Consider the following 16,347-nt stretch of genomic DNA (forward strand, 5'->3'; position numbering starts at 1 on the left):
AAAAGTTTAAGGAACAAAGGAAAATTCGTGATAGCTCCAAAACAAGTACCAATTCGATTTGATTTTTTCTACTAAGATAGATTTTTAGAAAAAAAAAAATTTCAAAATCGTTGGAACCTTATAAATTTAAAAAAACAAAATTCAAAAATAAAATTGGTATGCAATTTTGTAGAAATTACTAATCCAAAAACTATTATTTTCCCAAATTTTCTTTCTGTTTTATATCTAAACTATATAAATGCTTTTGTATAAAAAATTCGTTGAAATTAAATTGGTAGTTTGGCACGGTTCTACGGTAGGTTAATAATAATTTTAAGAAATGTCCATGATTGCCCAAAAACTATTATATAATTTTTTTTAAACAAAATCACTGGTACCGTTTTCGAGAAAATTAAACATTTCCTAAATTGGTTTATGACAGGTATCGTTATTTTTGATAAAAAAAAAATTAGTTCTAAAAACCCCTATGGAGATTCTGCAAAAAAATGCTACATACCAAGTTTGATGTTACTCGGTAGATCCATTTAGCTGTTCCTTTGGGAGGTGGCAAAGTACTACTAATAGTTAACTAGCGATTTTCAATGGAACGCACTTTCAACGAATTCAATACAAATCGTATCCACTCGGGAAGAAGAGCATGAGTAGGTAGATGATAGTACTAGATTAAACAAAAAATCTACTATTAGCAGACTACCACCTCCAGTGGAACAGGGCTATAGTAATCCCATGTCTGATTGTTATCTCAACTTTTTTTTTGTACGAATGCATAGCTTGACTATATCATGACAAAATAAAAAGCATGTAAAAGCTACATTCTTCTAGTTTTAGAATCTTAGAACCAAATATGTATTTTATTTCAAATGGTGAAATAGAAAAATCATTGGAACTATCCCAAAACCACATTTTCTTGCATTTGCGATCAAAATATGCCCTTTTACCTTTTGAGTTTATTTTAACATTTTATTTATAAATATCGTTTAAATTTTAGATAGCAAAAATGTTTTAATTAAAAATAAAGAAAAGTATACAAAAATGGTACGAAAAGATTTTTTTTTCAAAATTTAATATTTTATAAAAACTTTTAATTTTTATTTGCAGTTGCAAATTTGAACAAAGCCGTATATCCAGAGTCCTTGTTCGCAAACATAAATCAGTTTAAGCAAATAAACGAGGTTGTTTTGTATTGTATTAAAATACTTTAAAATAATGTGAAATATGGCCATATTGTATGAACTTGATCCCTACCTACTCTTGCATATGCCACAGTGCATGTGGAAAACATTCAAACAATGTGAACTACAACTTTGGCCTAGATATTATTACAAAAAGCACCCTAATCAAAATTAAATAAACACTTCTATAACTGAAGAAAATCTTCTTCTTTTCGTTAATAAAAACAAAAAACAAAATCCTTCCAAACATACATAAGAATCAAACATTCAAAAATAAATATTCAATTCAAAATAATACAAAAATTTAAAATAAATTCAATTTCAATATTACAGAAACAAAAATAAACAAACACACTACTAGCACAAAATAAAACTAATACAAATACACCAAATATAAATAATATTGTAAATGTGGTTACTTAGTAACCAAAAGTCCTTTTCAGGGATTTTTCGGCCATCGAATACACAATCCTAAAACGATTGTGGCGCCACCCCTCAAACGATTGTGGCTCCACCCCTCAAACATAGCGGACGTTTTTTCCGGTGTCACTTCTATATATAATTATTCAATGTTTCAACGTACCTAATAGATGAAAAGGCAAACTTCTTACACTCATAGAAATATTTTATTAATGAACGTTTTCTGGCATAACAATTCCCATCTTCAGATCAAGAGCAAAATCTAAAATTATTTAAATAATTTTGAAAATATGATAAAGTAAAAGTGAATAAATGCATCTATAATTTTTTCTCAGATATTTCCTTAATCGAAAGTGGTTCTAAAAATGTGTTCAATAAATGCTTTATTAATGTAAACCTCTTTAAGCGCATCTAGGTTTATTAATTTGTTTCAACAAACGAAAACCATGGTTAATATTTATCATATGGTCAGCAGGAGTGGACTCGTATAATGTTTGATAGTAAATTGACTTCTAATGGTCTTTTTAGATCTTCTTGTCTGACCAATGTATACTTCAGCACAATTTCGACAAATATCCGAATATATTCCTGATTTTTCAATAGTAACTCTTCCAATAAGATTTTTTTACTTTATTCTTTGTATTTGGAGCCAATTTAATAAAATACTTTTTGAATATTATTCCTAAAGAAAAAGTTAATCCCTCAACGAATGAACTACTTATGTATATAATCGGGTTATCCATAGATGGAGTGATATTAAATTTTTTTTAATCTTTTTTAATTTTGTTTTTTTTTTTTAATATATGTTTAGATCTAAAAGACAAAATTATTTAAATCATTTTAGATTTTGCCGTAATCTGAAGATGGGAATTGTTATTCCAGAAAACGTTCATTATTCATTTATAAATAAATGAAATATTTGTATGAGTTGGTATAAAAAGTTTGTCTTTTTACCTATTTTATTGAAACTCATAAGTTTTTTTGTATGATTAATTTTTATTTCAAGGATTTAAAAAGTAGATGTTTTTACAAATTTTTGAAATGTATCCTCTCAGCAATTCAAATCGATTGTTGTTTATAATTTTGATCTGAGCATTGGTATTTGATGTTTGAATAAACAGTTATTCATCTGCAAATAATCATTAGCACACAGCAAAAACAAGTTAAGTTTCTCTTCGCGATCTTTTTGAGATTTAGACCCCCAGTTGTTGTAATAGTCTTTTATATAAGCAACCGTCTTTGGTGCTAAATGACTGCCATATTGAATGCCAACAATACCCAAGCCAATTGAACCTACCAAAGGTCCAATACCCGGAATGAGGTATCCCCCAACCGTTTTTCCAATTGTACAACCTTGAATGTAAATTGTTTTACTTTAAGTTACAGGAATACACAAATAAAGCTTACCAACAATAGCACCAACATATTGACCACTTTTGTCAACAGCACATTCAGTTGTATTTTCAGTTGTCCCATTTTTATAATCTTTGTAAATAGCCTGGGACAACTGAACCCCATCGACAAGGAGCGTTGCACAACACAACCAGTCCAATACTTTGGCTGCATAAGCACCCCCTTGTACAGCCTTAACAATAATTTATTAACCAATGAATATAGAAAAGGAACAAAATTTCAATTACCGTAAGTGTTCCTGGTGGCAATCTTAAATGTGGATCTTTTATACCGGTTAGACTGTGTCTCACATTCAAATGAGGGAAAAGTACATTTTTATGCGCATTATCGAAACGTAATAGCCAAGTTGGTTTAGCCCCATTGTTAAGACTTTTCAATATACTAACAGCACTGGTTTTTGTGTGGCTTATTTTTAATGTATATTTTGTGCCTTCAATGATTTTAAAAATCAGGGCACATTTCAGAGCTTTATCTGCTTCATCAAAGGTTTTAGTAATAAGTTCGGAAGTCATAATAAGGCCCATTTGCTCATACTAGTCATAAATTCTCATCTTAGCTAGGTCGAACATAACTCTTGTGTTTTACTTAGTTTATTCTAAGTTGCTAAAAAATATTTATGTTTAACCTAGCAATGATTTACTTTCATGATATAAATCGCTGAGAACTTCAAATTCAAAAGTCAAATCAATAGAAACGTCAAATAATTTAAATATATTTTGAGCAATTTAGCAATTAATATACAACAATATCGTTAAATTTTCAAGTTTGTGTCTTTATCTTGCGGAATAAAAGTGTAAAAAAGTATATTTGAGCCAAAAATAAGTGTTAATTGGTTAAAAAAAAATTATTCGTGTGTGTGTGTAAATGTGCTGGTGTGTCAAAATTAGTCAATGAAATATGACAGCAAAATAGTGCCTCATACAAAAAACTGTGGTGTAAATTGTACCATCTGTGGATGGTTTAAGTTAATGAATGTAAGTTTGTTTTTATTAAATTGATAATAATTCATGTCCTTTGTACTACCGACATCAATTTTTGAGCGACATTCCTGCATTTTTCATAAAATAAAAGTGCCTAGGTAGAACATAACAGCTTAAGTTCTACTATTTCTTCCCCCTAAGTTATGTTAAACTTAGGGGAATTTATGACACAGTTTGAAGTTCGTGCAAACCGTAATGTAGAACTTAAGGGTTTATGTTTCACATAAATATTTAAGACTCGTTTCAGCAAATGGGCCTAAATTGTTTATTGTTTAATTTGATTCAGAGAAAGAAATTACTTCGTTCGGATGTAAAATTTAGCGTAGTATGAAAATTGCAAATGAACTGCAGCACCAGCGATATCGAAAAAAAGGGAATTCCCAAATCCCAAACAAAGATAACGTCATTCACATATATTTGTATATACACATTATTCACCACAGTGGTGAGTAAACTTTTCAAGTTTTGAAAAAAAAAAAACAGTTCCGTCTCATATGAGATCTGTTTGAGTACTCTGTAGCTAAATTTACAACGTCAGACAAATTTTGCACCATTTTATTTTATTTTGTTTTATTTTTGCAATACGGTTAGCAAAAGTGTAAAATTGTAAAAAATTGAAGTCTGTATATATAGTTGTTTTATTTTAAGAAAATGTTACACTTTGCACTTTTAAAACGATACAAGACTATTTGCATCGAATAGTAAATACCCCTCATATTCCTAAAAATTAAAGCTTAGTACTCAGTTTTGAAGTCTCCAAAGTCAACAGCGAACATGTTAACAAAAAAAAAATTCCATCGGATATTAGGTATGTTTTTTTATTACCACCGGGCTTAACTGGACAAAAAAAAATGCATCGGGGCTTAACCTGAAATCTTGGCAGCACTGTAAGTTGAATATTTCGAAAACACAGGGCACAACAAAAATTTAGAGTTGTCATATTTTTCGCTGTGGAGTTCTTCTTGTATTTTTTATACATGTTTTACAAATAGATACAAAAATGTATGCTAGCAAAACTAGTTGAATACATTTTATCATTCCAAACGACAGTTTTCACGTTTGTAAACAAATTCTAAACAATTTATGAAAAAATTAGTTTGGTAGCACAGATTTAAAACAAAAAATACCATCGGGTATTTTAGCAAAGTAAAAATAATAAAAATACAAATAAAAAAATTCAAGAAAAATATCAGAAAGTTTTAAAGTAAAAACAAAATAAATTTAATTTCGTTCAAGATTTCCTTAACGAAATTTTGTATGGAAAATTTCGTTTCGCTTCAGCTGCGTACTAGGTTTAAGCGTTGTACGCAGTTCGAGATAAATTTAAGCTCCCATACATATCAAAAAATTTTAGCCGAGCTAAAATGGATCCCATACAAACTATCGATAACTTGTATGGGAATTTTATCTCGGCTAAAATTTAGCTCGAACTGCGTACAAGGCTTTAAAAACAAAATAGTTGTTCTTTTATGTTTCCAACAATCCCTTACCGACTCATTGAACAAATCTAATAAAACACACCTCAAAAATGTCATATCATAGAAAATTCAAAAAAACATAGAAAATGCAGATCCATCTGTCAAAAATCAAACATACCTAATTTAAAAATGTAAACATGTGCGACGAACCTGCAGAAACTACTGAAAAAATTCCATCCGAATCCGATTTTCGTCCACAATTTGGAAATAGATTTCTTACCAAAGAAGATGATGTTTTCACGCACAATGCATGGTAATTTCTTTATCATAAAACAATTACAATTACTACCAAAAATATACTTCTCTTATGAACACACTCGTCACCGAAAGAAACCACCTGGAGGTGATCGAGTTCTTAAACGAAAATCTGATATATTCCAATTTAATGCTTGGTATTTCAACTTCATACTCCTTTTATTCAACTTAAAAAATTCATCTCCTTAGGGACAATGTTGAATGGGATGCCAATCAGGAGGCAGAAGCACTCGCCGCCGTTCAAAAGAATTCCACAAAAAAGATGACAGAAGAAGACCAAATCAAATTCGAGAACGAAGCTGACAAATTCTGGGATTCCTTCTATAACATCCATCAGAATCGCTTCTTCAAAGATCGCCATTGGTTATTCACTGAATTCCCCGAACTTGCTCCCAAAGATGGCAGCACGGAAGCTCGACAAATCTTCGAACTTGGCTGCGGTGTTGGCAATACCATTTTGCCAATTCTCAAATACAGCCAAGAGCCAAATCTTAAAGTTTATGGCTGTGATTTCTCGGCAAAGGCAATTGAAATATTCCGAGAAAATCCTGAATTCGATGAGAAGCGATGTCAGGTCTTTGTCATGGATGCCACAGCCGAAGAATGGCAAGTTCCTTTTGCTAAAGAAAGTCTTGATATAATTGTTTTGATTTTTGTTCTTTCGGCTATAAATCCAGACAAAATGCAAATAGTCGCAGAGAATTGCTTTAAATTCTTGAAACCAGGTGGACTGGTGTTATTTCGAGATTATGGTCGGTATGATTTGGCTCAACTGAGATTTAAAGCTGGCAAATGTTTGCAAGAGAATTTCTATGTTCGTGGAGATGGAACTAGGGTTTATTTCTTTGAACAACAGGAATTGAAGGATCTCTTTTGTGGGATGGGATTTGTTGAGGAACAGAATGTTGTTGATAGACGATTGCAAGTTAATCGTGGGAGAATGCTTAAAATGTATCGCGTTTGGATACAGAAAAAGTTTAGGAAACCAATTAATTAGAAATTGTATACTTTGATTTTAAATAAAAATGTATTTTTTAGTATAAAATGTGGAATTTTGTTTGTTTTTCTTTTATTTCAACGATTTTGTCTCTAATAAACCATCGGATCATGAAGGCTTTCTTTAATAATGACAAATAAGACTCCTCTTTAAAGCAGCAGGAGATGACCTGGTTGGGAGTATGCAATCAGCAATTACTCATCTGCCGAATGTGGTGGGGAGAAAGCATGCTTACAGAATAGAACCTTAGCATTGTATGCCCAATCCTTAAGAAAGGAGATCCTCTGAACAACGCCAACTAGAGAGGAATTAGTTTGCTTAACATCGCCTATAATATCCTATGTGCCATAATATGTGAACATTTGAAGTCCTTTTTCAATAATCTGGGGGCTGTTTCTCGAAAAGCTAAATCAACTACATCGATGACCCTAAAACCTTATAGTAAAGCTCCTTTTAATTTTGGGAAATATTTTTTGTGGTCGGAATAATTCAAAAATACTAATGTCGAAGCCCAAACAACCAAAAATTCGATCTGCAGTCGACTTGAAGTCGCTACATTTTCCTTAAATGAATTCCAATGAAAACAAATTCGCTACTTTATCCCGAAGAATCGATCCTTTTTAAATCTCTTTTTTGAGAGATCCAATGGGACGAAGATATTGAAGTTTCAAGTCGTTGATGTTAGGTGATATAGTTGATGTAGCTCGATTAGAATTAGATCTTTGTCAGTGTGGCTTTAGACCAGGAAAGTCCACCATCGACTTAATGTTCATACTCAGCATATTGGGATCAAAACCTAGGAAAATTGAATTGATATCAATCACCTGTTCATCGATTTCAAGGCCGCATAGGGCAGTATCTGTAGAGGGAAGCCGTATTTACTTGTTGGCATAACTGCCAAGCTCGTCCGCCTGTACAGGATAACGATATAGAAAGCACATTGATCCGTCAGGGTCGGCAAAGTTCTGACCGATACATTGGATGTCAAAAAAGGCTCTTGATGAGGTGACGCACTCTTATGCGACTTAATAAACTTGTGAAACTGGAGCTGGTTTGAGGAGCTTGTTGTTTGAGGCCCGTATCCATCCTCAATGCATTGTAGCGCCGTCTAAAGGCACTGGTCACCCTTAGTAAGTAAGTAATATTTTAGTAGCAAATCGCAATAGGATTTCGCATTTCCATAGTCCTTGTTGAAGAGCGTTGTATTGCCAGTCGAACGAAACTGACACGGGGGCTCACAATACCCCGGGGGACTCTTAAGCAGAGTCAACTTTTAGATAGTTTATTGGGAAGTACATTCCACTTTCCTTTATTTTTTCTAACTTTTGCGATTTTGTTCGGACGGAACTAAGGAACGATAATAATTATCATTACTTAAGTCATTCATTGCAAAACTAGATAAATTCACAGTTTTAACAAATGACTTGAATGCTATTCTAATTAAATAGCAAGTTCAAAGGAGGGTCTAACATTTAGGACACAAAAAAGGTAGGTACTAAGTGTAATCAAGGACCATACAAATTGGTCTTTTTCGTTTTCTTGGTTCTTGCAAGAGCCGGGCAGTGAGAAGACTACAATCCTGGCTATATGCTATCTAGGGGTATACCTACTGATTGGATCTTATTTTATAGTTTTGTTGAAGGTTGGCCATATCTTTCCGGTGCCTTCAGTTTGGCCAGAAAATCTTTAAGATGTTTCTTTGACACCTTTTCTAGGGTTTTTGTTTTACAGCTTCCTTCTAGAACAACGCAATGGAGAAGAACTTTCATAGTTTTGTAGAAACAAATTACAAATCAAATATGGTGTCAAAATAGGTATAAAGGAATCATTTCAAGAATTTCCACAGGAAGTGGTTTAGATACAAATATAGTTGCAAAAATGTGTTTCTAAACTACCAAACCAACAAGGCAAAAACCAATCTATGAATTTCTCATTATTAACATAAATAAATTGATACAATATAAGTTATGTTTTCAATTCAATTTTATTGATAATTTCTTTATTTTGAGTTTAGTATTTAGTTTTTACTTTCGATCTAGAAATGTTCTAGTTTTTCTGTCTTGCGCAAAGAAAAATCTTTTCTCTTGCATGGAACAAGAACAGAACAACCACTTCACTATTGCACACAAAAAATGACATATCAAACAGAAATAGTATAGAAAACATAGAAATCCAATTACAACAACAAAATTAAAGATATTTTTTGTATTTCTTCTTTACATTTCACATTAGGTTATTTCAACCAATTCAATATGTAGTAGTAGAAAATCAGAAGAAAGCATACTTACCTGGCGTAGGGGTTACCGTGATCATGAAGGCGGTTCCCCCGGGGCGAGGCTTGGCCATTGCACTTCGGCTGAGTTGACCTCCGCGATTATTCCTAATGCGAATAACTCGTGCGTGTAATTTTTGGTAGCCGGGGATGGCGTTCGCGCCGCCCCGACATTATTAATACTCATACTCAATAAAACTTATAATAGGAAAGCCTCTACTTTAAGTAAAGTAGAAATGTTATCATAAGTCACCTCATAACTATTAAATAATGCTTAAAACAAAATAGGGAAAAGGGAAGTGAAAAAAGTGATGATAAATGAAAATCAGAGATACAACAAAAATGATGTTTTTGATTCCGTGATTTATGCCTTCAAAACTTTTTAATTGTGAAATAAAATAGGGAAATGATTATTAAATTGTTATTTTTTTATATGCGATGTTTTTGATTCCGTTACAGATTTTCTGTTAACAAATTTACTACCCCATCTATTGTTGGTTTTTTGAGCCTGTGCCTGTAAAATGTGATGGTTTTCCTTATAGTCCAAGCGGCGACCGTCGAGTTACTTAGCTCATAAGGTTAGAGGTTAAAATTGGTGTCAAATGAAAGATAAGTTGATACTAAAAATTAAAAAATAGGGTTGCCACTTCTAAAATGGGAACTTCCATGTGGCAGCCCTATTTGAAAGGAAAAATTGTCACATAACTAATAGTCCAGTCAAGTTATACTTTTGCTGAGAAATAATTCGCAACTGCAATTTGTACTCAAAATATGAAAGTACACTAGTACAGGAACTAAACCCCCCATTTTCCGAACAAATGTCTGGACGACTTTGGCCGCCATTTTGTTTTGAACAGTTTTGCGACTATCGCTTGTAGTTCGGCTAGTTTTGGTCTTAGAGAAAAATGTTATGAGACAAAGTTGTAGCAAATTTTATTTCCCACAAAAAATGTTGAGTAAGTTTTTATTCTAAAACCTACCATTTAGGAGTTATAATGAATTTCGTAAAATGCTATGCTCACTTATTTTTTATATTCACCATAACTTTTTTTTCAAACTTTTATTAAAAAATTGTTGTTATAAAAGTTAAAGAGCTACTAATTATCTATGTTTGTCTCATACTAAGTTTTTTTGTCCGAGTTGCCGTTTCCTCACTAAAACAAAAATTCAATAAAAAAAATTAGCAAAAACAGGGTGAGGGGAGAGTACGATAATTGTGGTGCCGAGATTTTATAACAGTTTTTTGAAGAAGGGTTCAATACAAGTATTTTTTACTATCGGAAGGGGGGTCTATCTCCCCCCGTTTATGCGGGAGGGGCAGTTTTCTAAAAAAAAACAGCCTAAAATAAAAAAAAATATTAAAAAACAACGGCAACACTTACAGTTATGAATGATACATTTTTCAAAAGCCACAATTATATGCATTATTGTAGTTTTTAAATGGAGCTATTAAAATTTATAGTTTTTGAAATAATCGATTAAAAAAAAATTTTTTTTTCCTAAATTTAACTTTGAGATCGATTATTTCAAAAACTATAAATTTTAATAGCTCCATTTAAAAACTACAATAATGCATATAATTGTGGCTTTTGAAAAATGTATCATTCATAACTGTAAGTGTTGCCGTTGTTTTTTAATATTTTTTTTTATTTTAGGCTGTTTTTTTTTAGAAAACTGCCCCTCCCGCATAAACGGGGGGAGATAGACCCCCCTTCCGATAGTAAAAAATACTTGTATTGAACCCTTCTTCAAAAAACTGTTATAAAATCTCGGCACCACAATTATCGTACTCTCCCCTCACCCTGTTTTTGCTAATTTTTTTTATTGAATTTTTGTTTTAGTGAGGAAACGGCAACTCGGACAAAAAAACTTAGTATGAGACAAACATAGATAATTAGTAGCTCTTTAACTTTTATAACAACAATTTTTTAATAAAAGTTTGAAAAAAAAGTTATGGTGAATATAAAAAATAAGTGAGCATAGCATTTTACGAAATTCATTATAACTCCTAAATGGTAGGTTTTAGAATAAAAACTTACTCAACATTTTTTGTGGGAAATAAAATTTGCTACAACTTTGTCTCATAACATTTTTCTCTAAGACCAAAACTAGCCGAACTACAAGTGATAGTCGCAAAACTGTTCAAAACAAAATGGCGGCCAAAGTCGTCCAGACATTTGTTCGGAAAATGGGGGGTTTAGTTCCTGTACTAGTGTACTTTCATATTTTTAGTCCGAATTGCAGTTGCGAATTATTTCTCAGACCTCCATACAACCAAATCTAAAATGACTGGACTATAATACATTCATTATCTTTGTTATTTGGCCAGATAATTTTTTTTTTTAAATGCTAAACGAAAGTCAAAATATTAAAAAAAATAATAAAATAATATAAAAAACGTAACCCTACAAATGTGGCAACCCCATTCAAATGAATACAACACTGACAAAAATCTTCTTTGAACAAAACAGTATACCTAACTTTTTATGCACTAGAAAGCTAAACTATACGCCATATTTTAGATAATACTCCCTTCTATCTAAAAAATGTCGGGTGCCACCTCGCAAATGCAGGCAAGTACTCGGCAACCCTATCCAAATGCTAAAAAACGCAAAAATCAATTGTTTTTTGGCCAAAGTGTATAGGTAATATTTGGATAGAGTTAAAGGCTATAAAATACATCCTGTTTAGCTTAGACTCTCTTCTATCTAAAAAATGTCGGGTGCCACCTCGCAAATGCAGACAAGTACTCGGTAAGCCTACTAAAATGCTAAAAACACACAAAAATCACTTGTTTTTTGGCCAAAGTGTATAATATTTGATAGAGTTAAAGGCTATAAAATACATCATGTTTAGCTAAGACTCTCTTCTATCTAAAACATGTCGGGTGCCACCTCGCAAATGCAGACAAGTACTCGGCAACCCTACTAAAATGCTAAAAAAACGCTAAAATCACTTGTTTTTTGGCATTTGGATAAGGTTGCCAAGTACTTGTCTGGATTTGCAAGGTGGCACCCGACATTTTTTAGATAGAAGAGAGTCTAAGCTAAACAGGATGTATTTTATAGCCTTTAACTAAAACTGAATTATTTATTTTGTTCACCTCAAAAATCACAAAAAATAATTTTTGTGTAAAATTTGTTGGTTTTGCACTGTGGTTCGTCTACCCAACCCAGGATAGTCTAACGGCCATATTATTCACTAGTTTAAAAAATACATCTGGATGTAAATAATGTCAAATGTCAAAAATAAATCCAATTTCATAATATTCACTACTTAAATCCAATCTTAAATCCAATTTTTTAAATCCAATCTCGTTAAATCCAAACAAATTTAAACTGCTCTCTGGAGGTCTGTTTAACTTTATAAATCCAGATGTAAAATTAATTTTCACAGTGTTCAGTTGTTTTTTCACTTATTTTGTGAAGGAAAAATAAAGATAAATGCAAATTATACAAAATTTATTGAATAAATAAAATGAATAAAATAATTTTTTTTGAGTGAATAATATGAACAAAAAATTAAATCCTTGGATTTATGAAATTCAGATTTAATGGATTGGATTTAAAATTAACTTAAATCCAAACTAAATCCAGAGTGAATAATATGGCCGTAACTTTTATTTTCGCTACTCTTAGTTTTAAAATTATAGAAGCACTAGTTTTTATTCACCTAACAAAAAAAAAATTGTACGCATACACCACAGTGACCTTTTTAATTTATAATTTTGAAAAAGTAAATCCACTGGTGTGGGTAGTGGGTATTACGTTTCAAATGTTATTTATTTGATTCTAACTTGATTGAATATAGTCCAATTAACATTCCTCTTAAGAAGTTTAAGTTGATTTGTTTCATATCACCTTAAAAAACCACAAAATAAAAATATTTTTTTCAAGTGTAAAAATCATTGATTTTTTTGGTTTGCCATATAGGTATGTATGTAGGTAAGCACCTAGAATAGCTACATGCTAAGTAAAATCTATCCAAACATTTTTTAAAAGTAACAACAAATATACCCAAAACACTTTTTTTCGTTAGCCCACCCTTAGTCCAAAAACAACCTTTAAAAATCAAAATTTGTGATCTGAGGGTTTTAGTTTTAGAGCTATACCCAAAACAAATATGGATATAATGGATTTTGAAAATCACCTCTGAATTTCAGGCCAAAATAAGAAAATATGGCATTCCAAAAAACTCAATTAAAAACGAGAAAACTTATGGCGTTTTCGATTGGCAGTCCGGAAGCGTCCGGAATCATTCTGAAAAAATTTTATTCACACAAAACTGTCAGTTTTGTACGAATAAAACGCTTTCAGAATGATTCCGGACGCTTCCGGACTGCCAATCGAAAACGCCATTAATTTCCTTTTTTTTAACTACGCCTACTTTCTTGAACAAATAAATTCAAACCTAAATGCCGAAATTTTTTTTTCAAAAATCCGTATAAATTTTCGGATATTCCCATCTAATCTCATCCCATGGATAAAATGGTATTTGAATTTCAAATTTATTTTAGAAATAATATTTTGAATGGATATAATGGATTTTGATGCGAATAAAATTGTTTGGATATAATGGGTTTTGAAACAAAAACTCAAGTGGATAAAATGGGTTTTGAAATTAACCTCTAACTTTGTGGTCTGATTTCTACGCCAAAAAATGTAGTTAGAGACTCAAACTTGGGCGCAACGTATGTATTTGAATACTAGAAACAAAACCTCATACCTAAGTCATTTTTTTTGAAAAGTGGATATAATGGGTTTTGATTCTGATCCACACATTTTATGTCTAACATTTGATTGCAACATTTTCATGTGGTTCCATAGTGTAGCGGTTATCACGTCTGCTTTACACGCAGAAGGTCTCCAGTTCGATCCTGGATGGAACCAGAGTAGTATTTTTTTTTAATTTTTTTTATTTCTGTATGAATGAGATGAACCAATTCAAATGAATTAATTTTTTTTATCAACAGATTCGGTAGGTCATTGTACGGAAAGTTTTGTGTTACCACCTATGAGCTATGACTATGAATGTAAATCGATTTATGTTTCTTTCTTTACCTAGGTACTTGCTGTTTGCAAGTAAACTTCATGTAATATTAATTCAAATTTGGACCTATTTTGTATGGCATATCTTAGAACAATTTATGGATTAAAATCATGAAGGTGTAAAATTTATCATTCAGACAATGATAATAAATAAAAATTCAATTTTGTTTTATTCAATTATAATTCATCAGTTTACATATCAGCACAGCACATGAACGTCTATGTTCAAAAATAATTGAAATACAATTCATGACTGGGTCGCACGCGTCTTTAGATCAAAGAAGTAATATCTTCAGTTCTAACTTCAACTTTGGAAACTTTTATACATTTTTGAAAACTGCAATAACACGAAAAGTTTTCAAAATAATAAACCAGTGCCACACCATACAAATTTTTTTCAGGGTGTTGCCCTGAAATAAAAGAAAGAAATTGAGTTTTTATAAAACATGGAACTGTTAATTAATTTGCAGCAAAATGGCGTATGAAATAAAAAATATTTTGATAAATTAAATATTTCTTATTATTAGGCAATGTTTTAGTGAAAGAATTGTAAAAAACAAAAATCAATAATTATGAGCGGAGGAAGCAAAACACTGATGCAAAGTCAGAATTTTTCGAAATTTCACAAAAACTGCATTAAATCGAAAACCGTAAGGATTTGGGATGAACAAGTTACCAAATTCTGAGAGCCCTAAAGTTGGCCTATCACTATCAGCATATTTCGTTTGATCCATTACTTTTGGGACACCCTGTATGTACTTCAAAAACGGATAAAATGAATTTTTGCATTTAACAATTAATGCAGATTGTCTCAATGTTTTAAATTGAACGTGTATTTGAAGTGCAAGATGTGATGTTCTGTCATTTTCCCTGAGCCTGAATACCTTTATCTTGGATATCCAACCAATAGAACCCAAAATATTGGCTTTTTAAAACATCTATTTTAAGACTTTTTTTCTTCAATTTTTTGTTTAGTTTTCCTTTTGAAAACTCAAAAACAAAAAGCTTATATTTTGTGTTCCATTGGTCGGATATTCAAGATTGAGGTTTTTGAAACATAGAAAAAATGACATAAAATCATATTTTATAATTAAATTAAATTTGTCCTTGGCATATTGCTCGATGCAATAACAACACCAATTTTGCAATATCTTCCATTCTAAATGCTATACAACGAAACGGCCATTCATTACTGGCCGCCAAACGTCCAAAATGCCCATTCTACTTTGAAAAATAATAATCATTTTTATCAAAAAACAAAACCGACTTCCATTGATCAAAACTGGGTTTTATGGTTTTCGTATTAGTTCCTATGGCCAGGGGCCCAATTCCGCAAGAGTGTTGTTTTTCTGTGTGAGTTTTTCTCTGCCTTGTTCTTAAGACAATTTACACGTTTTTTTCGTGTACACAGAGAAATTCACATTGCAGCCACCAGCTTTCCAATACAAAAAGAATTATCAAAATTGGTTTACTCAGTCCAAAGTTATGAGGTAACAAACACAAAAAAAAAGTTGGTAAAAAGTGGAGCAAATGCAAAATTTCCTAAGTAGATTTGATACAAAAAACAATGCCTTACTTTTCAATTTTTTTTTTTTTAATATCAAGGTCTTAAAAGTCAATTTGATTCATTAAATCGAATTATTTTGAGATAAATTCACCTTGGACAAATTATATTGTTTTATAAATCTCATTAATGCAAGTGGTGGTTCAAAATTGTGTTTGCAATTCTAAAATAAATACAATTTTTTATTTCAAACATTCGATTTCAGTTAGTAAGGTCAGTTTAGGTTAAAATATTTCCTGTGTGCAAAAAATGGAGTAAACCTCGAAAAATCGGAGCGTTGCAGTAAATTGTTTTTTTTTTTTTCTTCAAAAGTGGAGCAAATTTACTCCGATCGGAGCAAGGTTCGAACCCTGAATGGCAATGACGTTGTATGATTGCCAACTATGTTTTAAATCAAATATTAAAAGACAAAAAATAAAACAAAATAACAATGCTCAACAAAACTGAGTATTTAATTTTTTTTAACCAAAATAGACTTTCCTAATAGATTTTGATAGTTCGAATCCATAAATTAAAAAAAATAGGTATTTCGAAAACAAAGCAACATTTTTACATGCTATAATTAAAAAAAGTGATGTCAAATATTTTTCACTTGCTCTATTGGGAAAGTATTGATTTCGTGTCAAAAAAAAATTTTGCCCGAACGTTTGTCCACATCGAACAAGGGCCAAAAAGGTGAATAAAAATTATCTTGACATTTTGTGTTTTTAGGTTATTTTCAAGATTTATTTTTTTTAATTTGTCTAAT

General features: G+C 31.4%; 2 protein-coding genes and 2 non-coding genes across 4 annotated transcripts; 3 read left to right on the plus strand and 1 right to left on the minus strand.

Annotated features, from left to right (window-relative positions):
* Window positions 1-2,557: 2,557 nt before the first annotated feature.
* On the minus strand, window positions 2,558-4,371 carry LOC129911169 (uncharacterized protein C13G5.2-like). The gene is made up of 4 exons (XM_055988876.1): window positions 4,243-4,371; window positions 3,233-3,519; window positions 3,000-3,177; window positions 2,558-2,945 (listed from the first exon to the last, which is right to left on the minus strand). Exons 2-4 carry the CDS (start codon window positions 3,515-3,517, stop codon window positions 2,668-2,670), a joined length of 741 nt encoding a protein of 246 aa, XP_055844851.1. The 5' UTR covers window positions 3,518-3,519; window positions 4,243-4,371; the 3' UTR covers window positions 2,558-2,667.
* Window positions 4,372-5,562: 1,191 nt separating this feature from the next.
* Window positions 5,563-6,770, plus strand: LOC129910011 (tRNA N(3)-methylcytidine methyltransferase Mettl2). The gene is made up of 2 exons (XM_055987235.1): window positions 5,563-5,716; window positions 5,908-6,770. The coding sequence occupies exons 1-2, from the start codon at window positions 5,601-5,603 to the stop codon at window positions 6,713-6,715; spliced, it is 924 nt and encodes a 307-aa protein (XP_055843210.1). The 5' UTR covers window positions 5,563-5,600; the 3' UTR covers window positions 6,716-6,770.
* A 2,225-nt stretch (window positions 6,771-8,995) lies between these two features.
* LOC129912820 (U1 spliceosomal RNA) lies at window positions 8,996-9,158 on the plus strand. Its single transcript, XR_008771917.1, has one exon. It is a non-coding gene; the product is annotated as a U1 spliceosomal RNA (small nuclear RNA).
* A 4,645-nt stretch (window positions 9,159-13,803) lies between these two features.
* Trnav-uac (transfer RNA valine (anticodon UAC)) lies at window positions 13,804-13,876 on the plus strand. The gene has a single exon. It is a non-coding gene; the product is annotated as a tRNA-Val (tRNA).
* The last annotated feature ends 2,471 nt before the right edge of the window (window positions 13,877-16,347 follow it).

This window comes from Episyrphus balteatus, chromosome 2 (assembly GCF_945859705.1).
Source record: "Episyrphus balteatus chromosome 2, idEpiBalt1.1, whole genome shotgun sequence".
Classification (NCBI taxonomy): domain Eukaryota; kingdom Metazoa; phylum Arthropoda; class Insecta; order Diptera; family Syrphidae; genus Episyrphus; species Episyrphus balteatus.